Source organism: Pongo abelii, chromosome 18, assembly GCF_028885655.2.
Source record: "Pongo abelii isolate AG06213 chromosome 18, NHGRI_mPonAbe1-v2.0_pri, whole genome shotgun sequence".
Lineage (NCBI taxonomy): Eukaryota > Metazoa > Chordata > Mammalia > Primates > Hominidae > Pongo > Pongo abelii.
In genome coordinates, this window is record NC_072003.2 from 57236955 (window position 1) to 57260215 (window position 23261).

The window sequence follows — 23261 nt, forward strand, 5'->3', positions numbered from 1 at the left end:
AATCACTTGAACCCGGGAGGCAGAGGTTGCAGTGAGCCGAGATCATGCCACTGCACTCCAGCCTGCCTGGGCGACAGAGTGAGACTCCTTCTCAAAAACAAACAAACAAAAAGCTGGGCGTGGTATGGCTCACACCTGTAATCCCAGCACTTTGGGAGGCTGAGGCAGGCAGATTGCTTGAGCTCAGGAGTTCGACACCAGCCTGGGCAACATGATGAAACCCTGTCTCTACCAAAAACACAAAAAATTAGCCCAGCGTGGTGGCACGTGCGTGTGGTACCAGTTACTCGGGAGGCTGAGGCATGAGAATCACTGGAGCCCAAAAGGTGGAGATTGCACTCCGCCATTGCACTCCAGCCTGGTTGACAGAGTGAGACCCTGTCTCAAAACTAAAATAAAATGCTTATAGTGCTATATTTTAAAAAAAGAAAGAAAGAAGAAGATAAAATGCCAGGTAAGCCTTTTTTCATGATATACTGTGTTATTTTAGTCCTACCTTAAATACAGGTTGTTTCTGGTTGATTTCTCCTTGGGGAATGGGGAGCCCCAGCCCTTATGACTGAACCCCTGCAGGATGGCCTGGCCAGTGGGCAGCGTGCAGGTCAGTGTGTGCTAACTCCTAGCCCTAGATGTGCTCTTGCCCCACATGAGTGTGCCCCACCCCTCTCCCAGCCATGGGCAACCCGGGCTTTGGCAGAGGGTCTGTATGCCCCTTTCTGCCAGGGACCCTGGCCCCAGCTGAAGAGGGCAGCCCAGGCCCAGGATCCTTGCCCCCAAGCCCAGCTCCCCAGAGCCCGCGGCTGTGCTGCCTGTCCTCTACTTACAGCCCTGACCTCTGTTCCCGCTCTGGCATCAGCAGCTCAGCCTCTCCCATGAGAGGCTATGGTAGGAACAGAGCTGTAAGTGTCAGATCCCTGGCTCAGCCTCCCAAAAAATGAACTTGGGCCAGACATGACCCCTCTGGTCTTCCATTTCCCCGAAGGTAGGGGCGCAGACACAATATTTTCCCAGGTCGGGACTGCCAGAGCTCACATGTTGGGATGGCAGATTTCACTGACCCCAGCCAGCCACAGGCAGCCCCAAGAGCCAGGGCTGAGCTAAGTGCGTTCTACCCATGATCATACTCATCCTCGCTCTCACCACCACGCCCTGCCCCTGCACTCAGTAAAATAAGAATTTTCATTATGTAGCACAGAAAGGTCAACAGAATCGCCTGAAGCAGCACAGCCAGCAGTGGCCAAGTTGAGTTTACACTCGGGTCTGCCCGATTCCAGCTGCCCCACATCTATTCCCAGGTGGTCGTGGCATTTGCCGAGTGTTGGCTTCTTCTGTGGGCCAGGCCTGTAGACCCTTCCCAGCAGGCAGCAATTCTGGCTTGCATTTCTAAACCTTCTGGAAATGACTAAGGAAGCCTCCTCGATGCCCCATTTTTCTTTTTCCTCCTAAATGAGAATTTTTGCAGGTCCCTCCCATCTTTCACCCGTTTCCCTGCTGACTGCACTTTGATGAGGGAGGCTCAGGTGGGAAGGGGGACCCACGAGTGGCAGCTCGGGGAGCTATGGTGTTGCACCACCAGCATTTCCAGAGTCTTCTGGAGAGCTGGTGAAAATATAGATTCCTAGGTCCCCCAGACCCTCCTGGAGGACCTAGGAATTTGCATTGCACAAGCTGTCCTGAAAATTCTGATGCCTGCTTAAGTCTGAGCTCCACCAGACAGAGGGAAGCCGCAGGTTTCCCACCGTGCCAGTTTGGTCCTGCCTAAATGCCTTTCTAGAGGGAGAACGTGGGTATCCCCTCGGGGTCCCACCAAGCCTCCACCTCATCCTGAGTTACCTGCTCAGATGCCAACCGCCAGCCAGGAATTGCCTTCTCGCTGCCACTTGTAGCTGGCCCCTCAGACACAAGGAAGATTAATTGGCAGTAGCTGGGCCGTGTGCAAAGGATTAGCAGGTGCTGAATGGGGGCGGGGGAGAAAAGAGGCTGTTGATGCCCAGGAAATCAGCAGCACCCCCCAACTCCCAGGGTCCAGCAAGGATGTGGGCCCCAGGGAAGGGCCCCTGCATGGCCCAGTTTTGGAGCACCATGGGTTGCCAGGGGACCCGCCCGGGTTACCAGGGGCACGGCTTCCCACACACCTTGGCCAAGACATGGAGTGGCTGGTGGGAGAATAACAGCTTGGAGTTCCCATGTGATGCCTGGAGACTCCTCAAGGTGGCAGGGGCTTGTCAACTCCCACTCAGCAGTGGCAAGAGGCGTACCCCAACTCCCCAGCCCCCAGGCCAGGACACAGGCAGGTTCTTTCTGGCTTAGAGTCTTCTCTGGGCAGGGTCTCAGCAGTCCTGCCTTGGACTGTGCCAGAAAGGCTGTGTCCCAGGGCTGGGCCTTGAGGATGGATCCAAGGCCCCGCAGATGACTGAGGCTGGACACTAGAAGGGATACAGAGATCTAGGAGGAGAGGGTGCAAGGGACAGGGCTGAAGGAAGAGGGGCTCAGTGTGGTGGCCCTGAGGGATATTTGGCAAAGGGGCAGGACTTGGCTTAATTATCTGCACCATTTCTAGAGTTCTTCCTTTCCTTTCCTTTCCTTTTTTTTTTTAATGCCACAGTCTCTCTCTGGCACTCAGGCTAAGTGAAGTGGTGCGATCATGGCTCATTGCAGCCTCAACCTCTCAGGCTTAAGTGATCCTCCCACCTCAGCCTCCCAAGTAGCAAACTACTCATGTGTGCTGCCATGCCAGGCTAATTTTTTTTTTTTTTTTTAGAGACAAGGGTCTCGCTATGTTGCCTCGGCTGGTCTCAAACTCCTGGATGCAAGCAATCCTCCTGCCTCAGCCTCTCATAGTATTGGGATTACAGATGTGAGCCACTGCACCTGGCCTAGAGCGCTTCCTTTGTGCCTGGCAGTGTGCCAGGCACACTGAGCAGGACAGACATAGGCACTGTCTTCATGGAGCTTACATTCCAATGGAGGAGATTACTGACAAATAAAGAATATTGCAAATTATGCTAAGTGCCATAAAAGAAACAGGGCAGAAGCGTGTGTTGTGGAGGGCAGTGGGGGCAGGCAGGCAGGCCCCTATGACGAGGTGGATGTATATTTGAGCTGAGACACAAAAAGTAAGAAAGACTCAGCTGTGAAAAAAGCTGGGTGAATGGTGCTCCAGGCCAAGGACACTGCAACGAGAAAGGTTCTGAGGCTGGAATGAGCCTTGAGGAGCAGAATGGGGCCTGGGGAGCCTGGAGCTTAGTGGGTGCAGAGGAGAGTGGTGGGAGATGAGGTTGACAGGGGGTGGGGCAGATGTTGTGAGACTGTAGTCCACAGGAAGGAGCGTAGTTTTAGATGATGATTTTGAACAGGGGGTGGGCATGATCTGTGTGGCTCCGTGTCGCAGGCAAGCATGGAAACAGGAAACTGGTCAGGAGGCTGTGGAGGGACAAGCTGATTGGTGACTGGATGACCCCTAGTTTCCCCTCCAGTGTTGGGCTTCAAGACCTCTGATAATGCAACCTCCACAAGGCAAGTGATACAGAAGAAAGTTCCTTCTGCCAGCAAGGCCAGACCTCAATGGTAAAGCTCAATGTACTCCCTGACCCTTCCCTACAAATATGCCAGGCTGCAGGGGTCAGAGCTCATCCCCAAGGAACAGCAGCAAGCCCTTCTGCTCTGCTTGGGCCTGAGAGTAACACAGGTGACATTCGCCCTTGCCTACAGCCTGACGGGAGGGATGATGGGGCTTGGACTATGCTGGTGGGAGTACAGATAGAAGGGAAAGGGGAGGAAAAAGGGGGGCATTGAGGGGCTCCCCCTGGGCAACTGGGTGGCTGGTTTAGTGGGTGAACCAGTAAACCACCCCAGGCTGGTTTACACATGTACTGAAAAGAAGAAGCCTGGGTCTGGAAGTTTGGAGGAAGAATTTTGGAGGGAAAATCATGAGCACTACTTTGTTAAGATGTCTGAGAGAGGCTGGGTGCAGTGGCTCACACCTGTAATCCTAGCATTTTGGGAGGCCGAGGCAGGTGGATCACCTCAGGTCAGGAGTTCGAGACAAGCCTTGCCAACATGGCAAAACTCTGTCTCTACTAAAAATACAAAAATTAGTCGGGCATGGTGGCAGGTGCCTATAATCCCAGCTACTCTGGAGGCTGAGGCAGGAGAATCGCCTGAACCCAGTGGGTGGAGGTTTCAGTGAGCCAAGATCACACCACTGCATTCCAGCCTAAGCAAAAAAAGAAAAAAGTCTGAGAGACATCCAGGTTGATATGTGAGTGTGTGTGTGTGTGTGCGTGCACGCGTGTGACTTAGGGAGAGGTCTACTGGAGATAGAAATTTTGGAGGCCTCAGCTTGCAGATGATGCTTAAAGCCACAGGACTGACTGATATCAACTAGGAAACCCAAGGAAACAAAGAGGACCAGAGGTGGCACCTGGAACACTTGGGCTCACTCAGAGGATGCAAAAAGAGCAGGAGCTAGTAAAGGAGCCTAAAGGAGCTGCTAGGGATGGGGATGGAGAAGCAGAAGCATGGGGTGAGGTGAAAGCCAAGAGTAGTGGCTGTGTTGGGGTGAGGGAATTATCCGAGGGGCCACTGTCTGAGACTTGAAATGCGTCCTGGGATTGGGCAACTTAGAGGCAGCTGGAGCCCCTGCAGAGTGGAAAGGAGGGAAAATTAGATGGGCCTGAGGGAAGAGTAGTGGGCTCTAGGGTGGGGAAAATGAGCAAAACACAGCCACACACAGTGGCTAAAGTTTGGATGAATCTCATGTGCATATATATGGAGAGAAAGAAGCCAGATTCAAAAGAAGACCCCAGTGATCCATGCATACAAAGTTCCCAAAAGGCAAAATTAGTCTGTCCTGTCTATGGCTACAAACATAAGTACATTTGCAGCCTCTAGTTTTCTATAAAGCCTAGAGTTGTTAAATAAAGTTTTCTATAGTTGCCCATAAATAAAAGCACAGGTTGTACTACAAGATGGGAGAGTGGTTCCTTCTTGCTGGGTTGGGGGTTGTGATTGGGAAGGCATATGTGGAAGCTTCTAGGGACTGGCAGGGCCAATGTCTTGCTTTCTTTTACTAACTTGGCTGGCATCTATTTTTCAAAACAAGCTCATGGGAATACACATGCCATAAAATTCACCCATGGTAAGTATACAATTCAATGACTTTTATATTACTTATTATTTATTTATTTATTTATTTAAGACAGGGTGTCACTCTGTCACCCAGGCTGGAGTGCAGTGGTGTGATCATAGCTCACCGCAGCCTCGACCTTCTGAGCTGAAGTCATTCTCCCACCTCAGCCTCCCAAGTAGCTGTGACCACAGGCACATGCCACCATGCCCAGTTAATTTTCGTATTTTTTGTAGAGACAGGGTTTCGCCATGTTTCCCAGGCTGGTCTCGAACTCCCGGGCTCAAGCAATCCACCCACTTGGGGTTCCCCAAGGGCTGGAATTACAGGCGTGAGCCACCACTCCAGCCTAACTCAATGATTTTTAACACATTGACTGAACTGTGCAACTCTTACCACATCTGGTTTTAGAACATTCCCATTGCCCCAGTAAGATCCCTCACACCAGAAGATAACCACTCTTCATTCGTACACCCCAGTCCCAGGCAACCATACATCTGCTTTCTGTGTCTATAGATTTATCTTTCCTGGACATTTTATATAAATGGGTCATACAATATGTGAGTTTTCACATCTGGCTTGTTTGATGTAGCGTAATGTTTTTGAGGTTCATCCACCTCGTAGCTTGTATCAGAACTTCATTTCTTTTCATTGCCCAAGAGTATTGCATAGTATAGACGCACCACAGTTTATCCACTCATCAGTGGACACGGGTTGTTTCCACTTTTTGGCTATACATCATGTTGCTATGAACATTTGTGTGCAAGTCTTTGTGGAGATATATACCTTTTTTTTTTTTTTTTTTTGAGACGGAATCTTGCTCTTGCCGCCCAGACTAGAGTGCGATGCTGCGATCTCAGCTCACTGCAACCTCCGCCTCCCAGGTTCAAGCGATTCTCCTGCCTCAGCCTCCTGAGTAGCTGGGATTACAGGCTTGCACCACCACGCCCAGCTAATTTTTGTATTTTCAGTAGAGACGGGTTTTCACCATGTTGGCCAGGCTGGTCTCAAATTCCTAACCTCAAGTGATCTGCCCACCTCGGCCTCCCAAAGTGCTGGGATTACAGGCATGAGCCATCGCATCTCACAATATACTTTCATTTCTCTTGGAAAGCCTCCTGGGGTAGAATCTTCCAGATGACCCAATCATATGGTACATTTCTGTTTCATTTTTTAAGAAACTGCTAAACTGTTTTAAAAGTAGTACTCCATGTCTTGACCAGCGTGGGTGGTAGTTATATGGGGTCTCATTTTGTAAATTATTAGTTACATTAGATATTTATGCACTTTCTGTATTTCTTCTATTTTATAACTTTAAAAGAGTCAAGAAATAAATTGGGGGTGGGGTGGTGAGTGGAGTCAACTCTGGGAAGGTTTTCTGTAAGGGGTAGCAGTTAGGGAAGCTGTTCTGGAAGCTGTATGGAGCACTGGAGGAGGAGCAACTGGGGAAACAAATCCTACAAGAATTTCACAGGAGGGGCTCCAAGACCCATCAGGCTCAGCCCCTGGGCAGGTATATGCAAAGCACATGCCAATATATGCAAATAAGTTAGGCTTTCCTGGGGTTTCCTCACCTTGGGGGTCTGTTTCTAATGGTTGTGACCAGGACAGTGGGCAGGCCCCAGGGCTTTGGGGTGCTGGGCTTGGGCACTCACAGCCTGGCTTTCCTGGGAGTGGGGAGCCTGCAGTCCTGCAGGGGCTGAGGGTGGAGTATCATCTGCTAATCCCTGGCCTGCTGAGGCCACCACTCTCCCTGATCCCCTCACGCTTACCCTGGATACTGGCCACAGCTAATCTCCACTCCTGGAGACTCAAGGGCTGGCAGACAGTGCAGTGCCCTCTTCCCTGAGGGTTCCAGGGAGGGGAGATCCCTCTCAGCATCCAGATCCTCCTAACGGCAGATCCTAGAGTCCTCGCCTAACATAGAGGACAGCCTTGAGTCCCAGAGAGATGCGGTAATTAGCCCAGGATTACATAGCCTGCAGTGGGCTCAGTAGCCATTTCTGGCCTGCCTTGGCCTGACTACCTCCAGAGAACCCCAGCTCCCCATCTGACATTTCCCAAGATGCCTGGCCTGTGCTGAGGCCTGGGAGACCACAGCCTTCAGGAAGACTGGAAGGGAGTGGCCAGAGCACAGGAATTCTGGCACAGGCTCTTGTTAGAGCCTGTAGTTGCCAGGGTTGCTAAGGAGTGGGTGCCTCAGAATCAGGCTGCAATGGGCATTGTCTGTGCACAATGTTCCTTTATTCTGCTGCTGTCCATAATAAGGGCTCGTCCACCTCACTTCCTCTTCTGCCCACTGAGCAGTCAAAGAGCTGAAAGTCCTTATAAGCCTGTGCACCTGGGCCTGGGCCCTACAGATAAGGTAGCTGCTATTGGTGAGTCAGAAGCAGGGAGCCCTCGCTCTCTTCCCCATCTCCGTGATCCCCCTCCCTGTCCCCCCCCAGGCAGTCACATCCCCTAAGGCAGCTTCCCCATGCCTTGTCACCATGCCCCCTCCCTGCTCCTCCATGATCTAAGGTCCTCTCTCCTCCTGCCACCCTAGCTCCCATCTCCACCTCTCACCTCTAACTCAGGGTCAGGAAAAGCAAGCTGCCTCAACAAATTCTCACTAAAGTGTAAATGACTGAAAGGCTCCTGGGACTATCTGCTTTTTAAAGGGAGGCACTGGGTATCCAGTAATGCTTTTCTAGTTTAAATATATCATGTTGCTCCCCTTCCTGAAAATCTTTCTGAGTCAATCTGTAGAATTTTGGGTAAATATCTTAGCTAGGGCAAGTCCATAATTATTCACCCAGAGGTATACGGCATACTAAGCTACATTCTGAATCCACTTGCTGCTGCACTTTCCTGCTTATTATTTAAGAATAGACTCGCCAGGCAAGGTGGCTCACACCTGTAATCCCAGCACTTTGAGAAGCTGAGGCGGGTGGATCACTTGAGGTCAGGAATTCGAGACCAGCCTAGCCAACATGGTGAAACCCCGTCTCTACTAAAAATACAAAAACTAGCCACATGTGGTGGTGGATGCCTATAATCCCAGTTCCTCAGGAGGCTGAGGCAGGAGAATCACTTGAACCCAGAAGACAGAGGTTGCATTGAGCCAAGATGGCGCCACTGTACTTCAGTCTGAGCAGGAGAGTGAGACTCTGTCTCAAAAAAAAAAAAAAAGAAAAGAAAGAAAAAAAAAAAACAAATAGACTCAAATACCACCTCTTTTAGACCATTCCTTGAATGTCCCAACCCCAGCCTCCCCAGAAACACTCACTCTGTACTGACCTCCCTCACAGCCATGGCACAAGGCACAATGTGTGTGTGTGTGTGTGTGTGTGTGTGTGTGTGTGTGTGTTGGAAGGGGAGTGGGAGGGTTGTCTCTCTTATTTTCTGTTACCTGAATGTTCCTGCCACCTCATGCTGAGCTCCAGAAAAATGGCCTGGCACACAGTAGGTGCTAAATAAATGTTTGGCAAGTAGACATCGGCACTGGCCAAGGTTGTTTTCATGCAGAGAAGGGTGTCTGGCCAGCATGAGCCCAGGGTGAGCCCCTTAGAACCCTCTGCCCCCCAGCTATGGCCCGCATCATCGACCTGGTGCCCTGGGACGATGGCTCCACACATGTGTATGCCTCCCCGGCCATCCTGCTTCCCGTGGAGCGGCAGCGCAACCAGCTGGCGGGCGTGAAGCAGCAGCTCTACCACCCAGCCCTGCCCACCCTGCGCCACATGGACAGGGACACTGTCAAGTCCTGCCTTCCTGATGAGCACTGCCAGTCCACCACCTACTGCCGCAAAGGTCAGGCCACCAGTGCAGGATCCCCTTTGGGGAAGGGGCAGGTGGTTTCAAGAAAGAGGGAGACAGATGCAAGGATGAAAGAGGCCAGTCCCAGCTCTGCTGCTCCCTGCCCAGGACACTTTGGCCAGGTCTGAGCCTCTGTTTACTGCTCAGTACAATGAGGATAATCGACAAGGCCTGCCTCAAAGAGTTGTTGTGGGGTTAGAAGGAGATAAGGCACAAAAAACTCTTAGAGGCTGGGCGCAGTGGCTCACGCCTGCAATCCCAGCACTTTGGGAGGCCAAGGCAGGCTGATCACCTGAGGTCAGGAGTTTGAGACCAGCCTGGCCAATATGGTGAAACCCCATCTCTACTAAAAATACAAAAATTAACCAGGCGTGGTGGCAGGCACCTGTAATCCCAGCTATTTGGGAGGCTGAGGCATGAGAATCACTTAAACCTGGGAGGCGGAGGTTGCAGTGAGCCAAGATCGCGCCACTGCACTCCAGCCTAGGCAACAAGAGCGAGTCTCCATCTCAAAAAAAAAAGCACTTAGAGTAGTGCCTGGCACATAATATGTGCTCAAAAACTATTGCTGATGCCATTGTTGTTATTGTTGTTTTGTTTTTTGAAGACAGTGTCCTACTCTGTCGCCCAGGCTGGAGTGCAGTGGCATGATCACAGCTCACTGCAACCTCGACCTCCCAGACTCAAATGATCCTCCCATCTCAACCTCCCGAGTAGCTGGGACCACAGACCCATGCCACCCTGCCCTGCTAATTTTAAAAAATTATTTGTAGAGACAGGGTCTCCCTATGTTGCCTAGCCTGGTCTCAACTCCTGGGTTCAAACGATCCTCCTGCCTTGGCCTCCCAAAGTGCTGAGATTACAGGCATGAGCCACTGTGCCTAGCCTGTTGTAATTAACGGAGAGAGAACTGGGGAGAGGTTGACAGGTGCAGTGGTAGGAGTCATAACAGTAACAACTTCTGCCCAAGCATCTCTGTATGTGGAAAAGAGAGACCTCTCCTCACAGCCCCCATGCAGGAGAGGAGGACGTGTGGGCATTCAGGGCAAAAGAGCCCCACGGGCCTAGTGAATAACCCCGCATGGACTGAGGAGCTTGCGTGTGGAGGGATTTAGAAGGTATTTAGCAGATAAAGTCAACAGGAGTAGGTGCAGGCGGGGCGGGATAGGAGGCCGAACAGGGGGAGTGCAGGCCCATACCTAGGCTCCAGCTTGGGTGACAGGTGGGTTGAGGGTGTCAGAGACCGCACAGAGATTACCAGAGTTGCCACACGGGCCCTGATGGGAAACACAAATGAGGGAAGTGGGTGAGGAGGCCGTGGGGAAGGAAAATTCCACAGGGAAATGGGGCACCCACACCTGCCCTATTTAAACGGCAGCCACGGGGCTCCCCGCAGACTGTGCTATGTTGGAGGGGCCAGCCAGGTCACCAGTTCTTCCAATTTCCCGCTTCCGAGAGAAGCCAGGAATCTAGATTTTTAAGGAAAGCTCTGATGTAGGTATGTATTTTATTGTAAGCATATGCTTTAAGTAAAAGTAATAGTCACAACTTCAAAGCTCAAAATGCTGTAACAATATGCACAGCAACAAGCCTCACTCCCACTGCCCCCCTATACAGGTAACTCCCCCAACATTCTTAGTTTCTGATGTCTCTCCCTGGTTTACTAATGGGAATATAAACACGTTATTTTGCTCCCCAACTTTTTATTACTGTTAACTGAAAAATCAGAAATTTATAAATTTAGGCAGGGCATGGTGGCTCACGCCCGTAATCTCAGCATTTTGGGAGGCTGAGGCAGGCAGATCACATGAGGTCAGAAGTTCGAGACCAGCCTGGCCAACCTGGTGAAACCCCATCTTCACTAAAAATACAAAAATTAGCCAGGCGGGGTGGTGGGTGCCTGTAATCCCAGCTCCCAGGCTGAGGCAGGAGAATCACCTAAACCCGGGAGGCAGAGGTTGCGATGAGCCGAGATGGAGCCACTGCACTCCAGCCTGGGTGACAGAGTGAGACTCTGTCTTCAAAAAATAAAAATAAATGTATAAGTTTAGAAAAGGAGACTTTATTTCTTATAAGGGGTTATAGCTGCAAGGTGGCCATCCCACAGGCTGGAAAGTGCGCCTCCAGCTGAAGCCCAAAGATAGGCATGTCAAAGGAGGAGGGGTTGGGTAAGAGCTTTGTGTTCAAAGGGTTGGCTAAACATACATATTCAATAGGTTATAGGAGGAGCTATGAATATTCATGAAGATAGTACTGACATGGGCATATTGAACAAACACGCATGTAACATACAACCCATGTTCGCTTTGAGGTGGAGACTTAACCTTTAAATGTATTACAGTTAGGCCCTATATGTCAAAAGGTCTTTTCAGGAAGCGAAGCCCAGCAAGTGAGCAGCCTCTGTATGCCGGGCAGGACCAGTCCAACAGGAAGTCCAGTTGGTGGTCTTCTTATCTGGAGAAAGTTATTGAAATCAGCCTCTTATGCAATCAAAGGCATAGCTGTGGCTGGTGGATCAGGGGATCAGTTTGTCAGCATCTGTGAGCTGTATGAGTTGTAGTTGTTTTAATATTGCTTATCTCAAGGCCAGGGCTAGAGAAAAAGAAAAACCTCGTGGCAATTAAAACATAGCTTATTTATTTTTGTGTTTTGTTTTTTGTTTTGTTTTGTTTTGTTTTGTCAGAGTTTCTCTCCATCACCCAGGCCAGAGTGCAATGTCACAAACATGGCTCATTACAGCCTCGACCTCCCAGGTTCAGGTGATCCTCCCACTTCAGCCTCTTGAGTAGCTGGGACTACAGGCACACACCACCATGCCAGGCTATTTTTGTTGTTGTTGTTGTTTGTTTGTTTTGTGTGGAGACAGGGTTATACTATGCTGCCAGGGCTGGCCTCCAACTTCTGGGCTCAAGTGATCCTCCAGCTTCAGCCTCCTGAAGTGTTGGAATTACAGGCGTGAGCTACCACAACCAGCCTATAGTTTATTCTTTAAGTGCAGGGGTGCGTGACTTAACCCTTGCCTGGCATGGCCTTAGGTCCTGTTAATAATCTGGTATCTTGGCCGGGCACGGCGGCTGACGCCTGTAATTCCAGCACTTTGGGAGGCCGAGGCAAGTGGATCGCCTGAGGTCAGGAATTCAAGACCAGCCTGACCAATATGGTAAAACCCTGTCTCTACTAAAAATACAAAAATTAGCCAGGCGTGGTAGTGTGCGCTTGTAATCCCAGCTACTCGGGAGACTGAGGCAGGAGAATTGCTTGAACCCAGGAGGCGGAGGTTGCAGTGAGCCGAGATCGCGCCACTGCACTCCAGCCTGGGCAACAGAGTGACACTCTGTCTCAATAATAATAATAATAATAATAATAATAATAACAACAATAATTTGGTATCTTATTGCCACAAAGAGTCTGTTCTCTTAGTCTTATAATCTCTCTCTCTCTCTTTTTTTTTTCTTTTTTTTTTTGAGACGGAGTCTTGCTCTGTCACCCAGGCTGGGGTGCAGTGGTGCAATCTCGGCTCACTGCAACTTCCGCATCCTGGGTTCAAATGATTCTCCTGCCTCAGCCTCCTGAGTAGCTAGCTGGGACTGCAGGAGTGTGCCACCACGCCCAGCTGATTTTTGTATTTTTAGTAGACATGGGGTTTCACCATGTCAGCCAGGGTGGTCTCAAAATCCTGACCTCAAGTGATTGGCCTCCAAAACCACTGGGATTACAGGCGTAGCCACCGCACCTGGCCTTGTGATTGCTAGTTTAACATTAATGCTGGTCATTTATTGTGTCTAAACTTCAAAAAGGCAGGAGTAGAATGAAGCATGTCTGACCTCCTGTCCCATTATGGCTGGGAACTCAGTTTTTTAAGGTTTTGGGGGGTCCCCTTAGCCAAGAGTGGGGTCCGCTCAGTCAATACATTGCGGAGACCTCAGGATTTTATTTTTACTTTACATGGTAAACATTTTCAAATGGAGAAAAGTTGAAAGGATACTACTATGAGTACCCACCACCTTCCTCATGCTTCAGTTGATTTTTGCCATATTTTTGCTTCTCTCGCCCTCTCTCTTACATTCTTGGACACCCTTTAGCAAGCAGCTCCCAAGGACAAAAACATCCTTCTACAGGACTCAATACCATCATCACACCTAGGAAAGCTAACAATACTTCTACAACGTCTAATATCCAGACCATATTAAAATCTCCCCAATTGCCCTCAAAGACGTCTTTTCTGGTTTTAAAATGATTTTTTGGAACAAGAATTCAATCCAGGATTATGTATTTCATTTACTTGTTACGTCTTTCATCTTAGTCTAAAACAGTCCACCCAGTTTCCATTGCCCACCATCATACTGACTTTTTAAACAGTCTCCAACAGTTGTGTTGTAGACAGTCCCATATGGTGAATTTGAGCCACTGTTTCCTCATGGTGTTTCTTACCTTGTTAATCTATTTTCTGTAAACCAGCAGCTAGGTGTAGAGACATGAATCCCCAGGTTAAACGCTGCTGGCCAGAATCTTTCACAGGTGACAGATGCCGTGTTTGCCATAATGCTGCAGCAGGAGGCACAGAATTTCATTATCACATTATTTGTGATGCTAAGTTTGATGATTTGGTTAAGGTGATGACCTGAATATATATTCTCTGTTTCCAACAGTCTATGTTTAGTCTACCATTTTAAAGCAAACAGTAGGCCGGGCGCGGTGGCTCACACCTGTAATCCCAGCACTTTGGGAGGCTGAGGTGGACAGATCACTTGAGGTCAGGAGTTCGAGACCAGCCTGGCCAACATGATGAAACCCCATCTCTATTAAAAATACAAAAATTAGCCGGGCATGGTAGCACGCACCTGTAGTCCCAGCTACTCAGGAGGCTGAGGCATGAGAATCGCTTGAACCTGGGAGGCAGAGGTTGCAGTGAGCCGAGACCGCGCCACTGTACTCCAGCCTGGGTGACAGAGCAAGACTCCGTCTCAAAAAAAATTTTTTTAAAAAGCAAATGGTAGCAAATTGTATACACCCTTCTGCACCTTGGAGTTCTCGTATAGAGAAATTCCTTAATTTGTTTATTTATTAAAAACAAGGTCTCACTATGCCACCCAGGCTGGAGTGCAGTGGCATGATCACAGCTCACTTGCAGCTTCAAACACCTGGGCTCAAGCAATCCTCCTGCCTCAGCTTCCTGAGTAGCTGACACTACAGGCTCGAGCCACCATACCTGGCATTTTTTGGGTGTCTTGATCTCTAGGCACTCTTTCAATATTAAGGAATATGAATTAATATTAATATTAATATCTGTAAAATAAGTGGAAATATTTTTTCCATTTGTTTTTTGGCACTTATTTTTGCCATGTAGAAGTTTATTTTTATGTATTTAAATGATCAATCTTTTCTTTAAAGCTTCTGGATTTTTAATTAAAATTATTAAGGCCTTTCCCATCCCAAGATTATAAAAGAATTTGCCCATGTTCACTTTTTACATTGGAATCTTTGGAGTTTTATTCTGTTGCCAGGGGTAAGATGTGAATACTATTTTATCTGAGATTTTTTTAAGTTGTCAAATTAAAAAAAAAAATTTTTAAGAGAGTCTCGCTCTGTTGCCCATGCTGGAGTGCAGTGGCGCAATCTCAGCTCACTGCAACCTCCACCTCCTGGATTCCAGTGATCCTCGTGCCTTAGCCTCCCTAGTAGCTGGGACTACAGTTGCATGCCACCACACTCAACTAATTTTTCGTATTTTTGGTAGAGATAGGGTTTCACCTTGTTGTCCAGGCTGGTCTCGAACTCCTGAGCTCCAGTGATCCACCTGCTTTGGCCTCCCAAAGTGCTGGGATTACAAGTGTGAGCTACCATGCCCAGCCTTTTTTTTCTTTTTTTGAGACAGGATCTTGCTCTGTCACCCAGGTGGAAGTGCAGTGGCATGATCGCTGAAGCTTCGACCTCCTGGACTCAAGTGATCCTTCTGCCTTAGCCTCCCGAGTACCCGGGATTACAGGCGCTCGCCACCATGCCTGGCTAATTTTTGCATTTTTACTAGAGATGGGTTCTCACCATGTTGGCCAGTCTGGTCTGGAACTCCTGACCTTAAGTGATCCACCCGCCTTGGCCTCCCAAAGTGCTGGGATTACAAGTGTGAGCCATCGTGCCCGGCCTCAAAAAATTTTTAAAGTACAGTGTGGGCCAAAGTTCTCCTATGACCTCTGACCACTGGTGAAGGAGACACCTCTTCTCCCTTTCTCTTGTTTCAACAGATGAATTTGACAACGCCCATTTTACACTCCTTGGGATCCCCAACAAACCCCTGCAGTGTTTGGTGAGTGTCCTTTGCCCTGCCCTTGGGTTTGCTAAGGGGCACCAGCCCCAAGCACCTCTGGTCCTGAGATCTACACCCCGAGCACATTCTCAGGTGCCTGCTTGGGACTCCCGCTCCCCACATCACCCCATCCGGGTTCACGACTTCGGGGGCCCCCTCGGTCCAATGCACCGGGCCAGTTGTCAACTGAGGCCTTTGGGATGGACTGGGATGGCTTCCCTAGGCTCCTGCGGCTACGGCCGCGCGGGCCTGACCCCCGTGGCCCTGTCAGGACATCACCGCGACAGGCCAGAAGCTCCGCAACAGGTACCACGAGGGAAAGCTGGCGCCCATCGCGCCAGGCATCAACCGAGTGGACTGGCCCTGCTTCACGCGCGCCATCGAGGACTGGTCCCACTTCGTGTCCTCGGCCGGGGAGTTCAAGCTGCCTTGCCTGAGCAAGCGAGGTCAGTCTATGGGCCGCTGAAGGAACTGCCGGGCAGGTGGGCCGCGGGGCTGGAGCAGGGAGCGTGGACTGCGGACAGGAACGTAGGCGGCGGGCCAGGCAGAAACAGGGCGGGGCCGCTGGGGTGAAGCGTTGGCACTTGCGGTGGGTGGAGCCGAGACGAGCGCGCGGATCTGGAGGCAGGACTGCCCTTGGGGAGGGGGCGGAGCCAGGCGGAGCCGTCGGGGCGGGGGCTTTGCCCTGGCGGGGCCGCGGAGGCGGGACCTGTTCACCGAACATGTGTGGGTGGGGCTGGATTGTGGGCGGGGCTTAGGCAAGGAGGCGGGGCTTGTCCTGGGGAGCGGATGAGCGCTCGAGAGGGGCTTTCTGTTCGCAGTGGAGGGTCTCAGCGGCTACGCGGTGCGGTACTTGAAGCCGGACGTGACCCAGAGCTGGCGGGTAGGGAGCGCTGCGTGCAGACCCGTCCCTGAGCGGGGAGAGGGGGGTCCTGGTGGGGAGCGGCTTAAGCTGGGAGTTGAAGGGGGAGGAGACCCAGAGCAGGGCCTCCCAGTCTTCAGGGCCACGATCTCTAGCAGGAAGCCCTGTGTGGGGCGTGGGCAGGGCGTCCGTGCTCCCCCGACTCACCGCGCCCCTATCCCTGCTGCCCGCCTCAGTACTGTCTCAACCAGAACCCCAGCCTGGACCGCTACGGACAGAAGCCCCTGCCTTTCGACTCCCTGTAAGTGACGCCACGCGCCCGGGGACCCCATATCCGGAGGAGGGAGGATGAGGTCTGGGCCGCTTTCCTAGCGCACACGCAATGACCCTTGAAAACGTGAGAACTGGGAAAAATTGGCTCCAATACACCAGAAACAAATTGCAATTTCAAATGAATACATGTGTAATTCCTTCTAAACGGAGCACCTTGCCCTCCCTGACAACTCCACCCTTGCGGAGTGGAGGCGTTCGCATTGGGTGAAGGCGCCCTGGAACCCTTCAGGAGGGATGGCGGGGAGAGGCGGTGGCTCCCGAGGTCGAGTGAGGCGCCCAGAGAGGGTCGCCCCTTCCCATCTCGTGCTCACCCGCCCCATTCTTTCCCAGGAACACTTTCCGAAGCTTCGGCTCCAGCTACAGGTAAGGGAACGGTCCTGTCCCGCCCCACAGCCAACCACGTTCCCATCCGACTGCTGGGGACAGCCTCGGGGCTCCCTGACTGTGAAACCCCCCTGCCCCAGCGAGGCCTGGCGAGGAGGAGGGGCCCTCCTGGGAGGGCGCGAGCTGCTTCGCTCTGGAGAGATCCGCCCCTGGCAAATGTGCAGCCCACTGGGGTGGGGGTGGTTGCGGGAGGGGGTCCACATCCCACCAGGTTTGACTGGAGGAGGCCAAAAGGATGGGGCGAGGATGTTACCTAGAAGGAGAGAAAACAGACAAATAAGAAACACAAGGGAGAGAGCCAAGAATCTGCCTTTTAGGGTGCGGAGAGGCCCTAAGGGAGGGGGCTAAGTGGTCTTCCCGGCAGGGTTGCCCCACAAGTAAAGAGATGATAAGATAAGAACAAGTTCTTATCTCCAAGATAAGAACCTCTTGCAAGAGGTTGCAAGATACTCAAACATTTTCATAACTAAGCCATCTCTCACCTTCCCGGCCCCACTTTGTACACTCCAGCAAGACTAGACTCCCCCGAAACCCAGCAGACCAAGCACTCTTCACACGTTTGCCTGTGCTGTTTCAGCGCCTAGATGGCCCTTCCTCCTCTGCCTGGAAAACTCCTTCGTGCTATTATTATTATTATTATTATTATTATTATTATTAATTTTGAGATGGAGTCTCACTCTGTCGCCCAGGCTAGAGTGCAATGGCCTGATCTCAGCTCACTGCAACCTCCACCTCTCAGGTTCAAGCAATTCTCCTGCCTCAGCTTTCTGAGTAGCTGGGATTACAGGCGCGCGCGACCAAGCTCAGCTAATTTTTGTATTTTTAGTAGAGATGAGGTTTCACCATGTTGGTCAGGCTGGTCTCGAACTCCTGACCTCGTGATCCACCCGCCTCAGCCTCCCAAAGTACTGGGATTACAGGTGTGAACTACCGCACCCGGCCTCCTCCATGCTCTTTAAAGCCCAGCCCAGATGTGCCATCCTCCTTGAAGTCTTCCCCCACCCTCTGCCTCTCCCTACCGGCTCACACTCCCTCCCATTGGTCACTACCTTTGTGTCCCTATCTTAGAGAGCACTCAGACTATTGCACTATCATTATTGACAGAAACTAGCCTTCCCCCCTCTCACACGGGGAAACATTTCTGGGTTTTGCTACCATATGGTGCCTAACAGAGTAGGTTCACTAAATGATTGAAAAATGGGTGAAGCTGCTCATAGTTAGGTATCAATGGGAGAGAAGGATGAGGCACAGTCAAAGGAGGGAGGTTAGCTTGAAAGCTAAGGAGGACAGCTGAAAATACAGAAAACAGGGAGCCACTGAAGGCTCCTGAGCCACATAGAGGCTGGCTGGAAGCTGTGTTTTCAGATCCTAGAGGGGGAAAGCCTGATTTTTCCCCTAGGACACCCTGGAAGCCCCCACCTCACCCCTACTTCTCTCCACAGTCGTGTCAACTACCTGACCCCCTGGCATTAATCTCTGGAAAGGAGGCTGACTCCCAGGCTGCCAGACAGTGCCACCTCAGGTCCCCTGGCCAGACCGAGGACTTATGGTGGCACCAGCCATCTCCCCAGGAGTTCAGCCTAACTAGAAATAAACCTAATGCTCCCTTAGAAAGACACGCAATTGTCTCTGTCTGTGTGTGTTGCAGAGCCTGGAAGAGGGTCAGGGCCACAGGATGACAGTATCTTACCCTTCCCTGTCCCCGGCCAACTCCTGGAGGGCTGGTGGGGGGTTGGAGAAAAATGTTTGGTGACCTGGTTTGAGAGTCAGGGTGTAAGCCGCAAGGTCCAGCCAGAATTGAGGTCCAAGAGCAAGAGATGTGCTCCGGCCCCTCGCCTGCAGCCCCACACCCAAGCCCCCTCCATTTCAGCTCCTGAATTTGAGCCCTCAGAAGAAAGGGAGGGGGCTAGAAAGCTATTTTTAGGTGCCTTTTTGAAGCTCTTGTCATACTGGTGTGCTCTGGGGGCTTCCCTGTGCCCGGGGTCCCCCTGAAGGTGTGGGAGCAGGCTGGGGCAAGGGGAGCTGGCCAGGCCTATGGCCTTGATTCCTGTGACGCAACAGAATGTAGAGTCTAAACTTGCATGAGATGCATGAAGCCACTCAGAGAAGAAAGTTCCCCGCTCTCCAAAGCACCATCAATAAACATGTCATCTAAGCAAAAAGTCCTCTGCTCTATCCATGAGGCTTCAGGACTAGCCCTTGTCTACCCACCAACCATCCATTCCAAGTCGCTCCTGTGAAAGGAAGGTATGATGTCCTGGGGACAGTGTGGGGACTCCTGGCCCAGGTCTGGAATAACACCATCCAGGGGGCTAGGGAAGAGCATCTCCAGCATGGTAAGGGGGTGTATTAGTCTGTTTTCATGCTGCTGATAAAGACATACCCAAGACTGGGAAGAGTTTAATGGACTCACAGTTCCACATGGCTGGGGAGACCTCATAATCATGGTGGAAGACGAAAGGCACTTCTTACATGGTGGCAGCAAGAGAGAATGAGTGCCAAGCGAAAGGGTTTCCCTTATAAGACCATCAGATCTCGTGAGACTTATTCACTACCATGAGAACAATATGGGGGAAACCGCCCCCGTGATGCAGTTATCTCCCACTGGCCCCCTCCCACAACGTGAAGGAATTATGAGAGCTACAATTCAAGATGACATTTGGGTGGGGACACAGCCAAACCATATCAGGGAGTTAGGGCTGCTAGCATCTGTGCTTAGTTCCAGGACCTTTCAGATACCCTACTCCCATTCCACCTGTGGGCAGCTGGCAAGCATGGACCCAGATCAGGATAAATAGCTACCAAGCTAGAAATCTACCTGCATAGGACTTCTGGTCCTGAAACCTGGGGCTTCAGGGACCCACAGACCTCCTGAAATCATGTACAGAATCATGTGTCCACTTTGGGACTGCACTTGGGAAGCCACTGGCAGAGCCGCCTGGAGTGTCAGAGCCACATTCTGTGCCACCCAGTGTCCCCATCAAATGACAACTCAGAGAAGAGCTGGACTTGCCCAGGGCTCACAGCAGGGATGCTAGAATCCTGGCCTGGGAGAGGTGGGCCAGCCAGAGAACCCCAGCAGACATGCTGAAGCCTGCCAGATGGAATCAAGTGACTGGGGTGTTTTTCCTGGCCCTGCTTCCTTGTATGACTGGGCAAGTCCCTGCCAGAATACAGCCCAGCGAACGCTAAAGAGCTTTGCCTGGGCCAGGCCCTTTGCTGGTGCTGGGAGGACACAGACAAGATGCCCTCCTTGCCCTCCCTGCCTTTGAAGTGCTTCCAGCCCAGCAAGCCCAGCCAATGAGAACCTGAAAGTAGAGGTGATCATGAGTACACACCTAGACCATGTTCTCTCAGCCCAAACCCCATGAATGGCAACCCACACCAGCAATTTAATTAAAGCTTCTTGCCCACTGATTGTAAATTTAATCCTGATTTCAATAATATAAATATATTATAAAATATATAAATATAAATATGTATATGTATATATGTAATAATATATATTTATATAAAATATAAATATAAAAAATGTGTGCCTAAGAATAAAGGAAATGCAGAGTAGATAAGCATAAATGAGTCTGCTTTCATGTACAATTTCTATTTTTAAGTGGAAGGCAATGCATTAACCATCTTGCAGACCCCGTGAGATGGGTAATTTTAGACCCATTTTACAGGTGATGAAATGGACTCAGGAAGGTTAAGTGGCTGGCCCAAGATCTGGTGATTGGCAGAGCTAAGAATTGAAGCTGGCCTTCCTGAGCCCCCCACCCCCATCCCCCGCCTGTGGCCACCAGGCTCTACTGCCTGCCTGCTATGGGACAGATCCAAACCAAGAATGGGGAAGAAACCAAAGGGGGCTTCCTGGGGGTGAGGGCATCTGACCAGGGCTTAGAGGGAGGATCGGATGTCCCATCAGAAAGCTCTCTTGGGGCCGGGCAGGGTGGCTAACACCTGTAATCCCAGCACTTTGGGAGGCCAAGGCGGGTGGACCACCTGAGACCAGTTCGAGGCCAGCCTGGCCAACATGGCAAAACCCCATCTCTACTAAAAATACAAAAATTAGCTGGATGTGGTGGTGCACACCTGTAATCCCAGCTACTCTAGAGGCTGAGGCAGGAGAATCACTTGAACCCAGGAGCCAGAGGTTGCAGTGAGCCGAGATCGAGCCACTGTACTCCAGCCTGGGCAACAGAGCAAGACTCCATCTAAAAACAAACAAGCAAACAAAAATGAGAAAGCTCTCTTGGAGTTGCTGGCAGTGGCAGAATCTGCAGGTTGAGAATCCCACCCGGAGGCCAAAGGCCAGAGGCTGAGAGATGGAAAGCAGCCCATCCCCTCCCAGCTGGGGCCACTGTGTCCCAACATGCTGACACCCCCTCTCAGTCTCCAGGGACTCTTTGCTCATCAGAGTATCAGAGCCACATTCTGTGCCACCCAGTGTCCCCTCCAAATGACAACTCAGAGAAGAGATGGACTTGCCCAGGGCTCACAGCAGGGATGCTAGAATCCTAGATCACATCAGAAATCTTCCCAGCAGCCATGGCCTTGGGGACAGTCCAGCCTCCATGGCCTCACCTCTAGGACTTCCAGGGCCTGACCCCAATCCACTACTGTGGCCCTTTATCCCAACATGAACCCCCCTACAGCCTCCTTGCAGTTCCAGAGGCTCTGGGCTTCTGTCTGCCTCCAACCTTTGTTCAGAGCCTTCCTCTCACCAGAAATGCTTTCCCCCACCTCTTCCTACCCAAATCCCACCCTGCGTTCCAGGCAGGCTACTCTCAAGTCCTCCCTTCTCCCCCCAACTCTTCTCTCAAATCACAAAAACAGCTGTTCTCACGGGCTAACTCATGCCCTCTGGCCTGCCCTGGGCTCATTCGCTGGCTCTTTTTATTCTAACTGGACCTGGGGCTCAGGAATGGGGCCTGTGGTCTCTTCCAGAACCAACACACCAATCAGGACTAAATTATTAACTACTACAGAGTTATAGCGGTATCGATTACAAAGTCACCTGCAAAATGATGTCCTAACCCAGGGCCTGGGGCTGGCAATGGGGAGGTTCAGGGATAGGGTGAGAGTCCAAGCTGCAGGCAGGGGTGGGGTAGGGGTCAGGGAGAACTCGTGAACATCATATTTTGTACTAGATATCAGCAGTTTTGACATTTTTTGACTGTACCTTTTGATTCGCAAAAACCTCAAAACTGTCTCACCTGAAGTTCGTGCCTTGTGCCCTATAGCACCTGCTCAGTGCCTGGCAAACAGTGGGTGCTCAGTAATGCTTGTGGATGAACAAAGGCAGGAAGGCAGACCCAGGGTGGGGATAGAAAGACACACAAGAAGGAGCCCTCCCCTTGGCTCCATTTCACAGCCCTGAGGAAGACTGTGTATTCTGGCTGGAATCTTTGTAGATGAGAAAATCAATAGTGGCCAAGGCTTTTCTAGGAAGCACCACCTTCAAGGAACCAAGAAGCCACCTGCTTGAGGATTGGATGTGGAGCTCATGGGAGAGTCTGGCCCTCCTTAGGCTGGGGGGCCTAGGGCCTTTGTGGCGCTGCTTCTGTACATCTGGGAAGATGGAGCACAGTGGGCTTTGATTCTTCAAGGAGTTGAGAGGGGGCCAGAGGGGTTGGCCACGCTATCTGCCTGCTGCTGAAGAGCTTTCCTACTGCCCTGGCCAGCCCTGGACTGGTCCTGGCCATTGTTCCCGGCTTTCTGGCCAGCAAGGAGTGAGCAGGAGCTCTGCATGGCTCAGACCCCACTGCCTCTCCTTCACCCGTGTGCAGGTACCAGGCTCACCTGGCCAACCCCCACAATTCCAGGCCACTTTCATCACAGCGTGGTTGTGAACAAACCCTGGATCTCTTAAGCATCTGCCCCGCCCCCTTATAAGTACGGAGTGAGGCTCAGACCTGCTGGCGGATGGGAAAAGGCTTCTGAAAGGTGCATGGCAGGCCGGTGGGAGGGCTGACTCTCAGATGGGAGGGCTGGGCTGGCTCGCTCTTGCCTCTGACCTCCCAGCGCTACAGTCCTTCTGGGTGGCTACTATATGCCAAACATGTCACACAGATCATTCCACTGTGCCCTTACCCTAAACCTCAGAAGACAGCATTATTGACTCCATGCCACAGATGAGGACATTGAGGCTCAGAGAGCTTCAACAGCCCGCCCAAAGCCCTGGGACCAATGAGTGGAGAGGTGGGACTCTAGCCAGGGCTGCCTGTGGTGCTCTGAACCAGGACACAGCACTCAGTCTACTATGGTTCACGAGTACAGGTTCCACCCCCAGAAAGCGGCATCCTCTCCCCCGTCCCCTGCAGGGCCAAGCACGGAGCAGAGCAGCGCATGGTGGGAGTTTGGAAAAGCTGTCAGGATGATGACCTTCCTAGGAACATCCCCTCTGGTGCCCCAGCCTGCCCTGGCACCAGCTTCTAGGACCCAGGAGAATGCCCCCC

General features: G+C 51.4%; 2 protein-coding genes across 5 annotated transcripts in view; one reads left to right on the forward strand and one right to left on the reverse strand.

Annotated features, from left to right (window-relative positions):
• The window catches only part of CNGB1 (cyclic nucleotide gated channel subunit beta 1), a 95491-nt gene extending 88090 nt beyond the window's left edge, over positions 1-7401 (reverse strand). For both annotated transcript variants that reach the window (XM_024233667.2, XM_054533986.1), the window contains exon 1: positions 6901-7401. In XM_024233667.2, the coding sequence (XP_024089435.2) occupies positions 6901-7009 (109 nt within the window). In that variant the 5' untranslated portion in view covers positions 7010-7401. The remainder of the gene's footprint in view (positions 1-6900) is intronic.
• Positions 6715-20385, forward strand: SPMIP8 (sperm microtubule inner protein 8). Of its 3 annotated transcripts, none has more exons than XM_024233768.3 (8): positions 6715-7506; positions 8696-8920; positions 15169-15230; positions 15502-15676; positions 16052-16113; positions 16329-16393; positions 16756-16788; positions 18252-20385. In XM_024233768.3, exons 1-8 carry the CDS (start codon positions 7344-7346, stop codon positions 18280-18282), a joined length of 816 nt encoding a protein of 271 aa, XP_024089536.2. In that variant the 5' UTR covers positions 6715-7343; the 3' UTR covers positions 18283-20385. The 3 variants fall into 3 exon arrangements, 2 of the variants coding, with proteins under 2 accessions (XP_024089536.2, XP_054389965.1); XR_008514636.2 differs by having other exon boundaries at positions 7322-7506; positions 16329-16489; XM_054533990.2 differs by having other exon boundaries at positions 7389-7493.
• The last annotated feature ends 2876 nt before the right edge of the window (positions 20386-23261 follow it).

Bases quoted from the DNA above. Each gene is read 5' to 3' on its own strand.
- SPMIP8 (XM_024233768.3), top strand. From the start codon at position 7,344: ATGGGCATTGTCTGTGCACAATGTTCCTTTATTCTGCTGCTGTCCATA. The intron at 8,921-15,168 runs GTCAGGCCACCA...TTGTTTCAACAG, and splicing joins CACCACCTACTGCCGCAAAG to ATGAATTTGACAACGCCCAT. The intron at 16,114-16,328 runs GTAGGGAGCGCT...TGCCCGCCTCAG, and splicing joins ACGTGACCCAGAGCTGGCGG to TACTGTCTCAACCAGAACCC.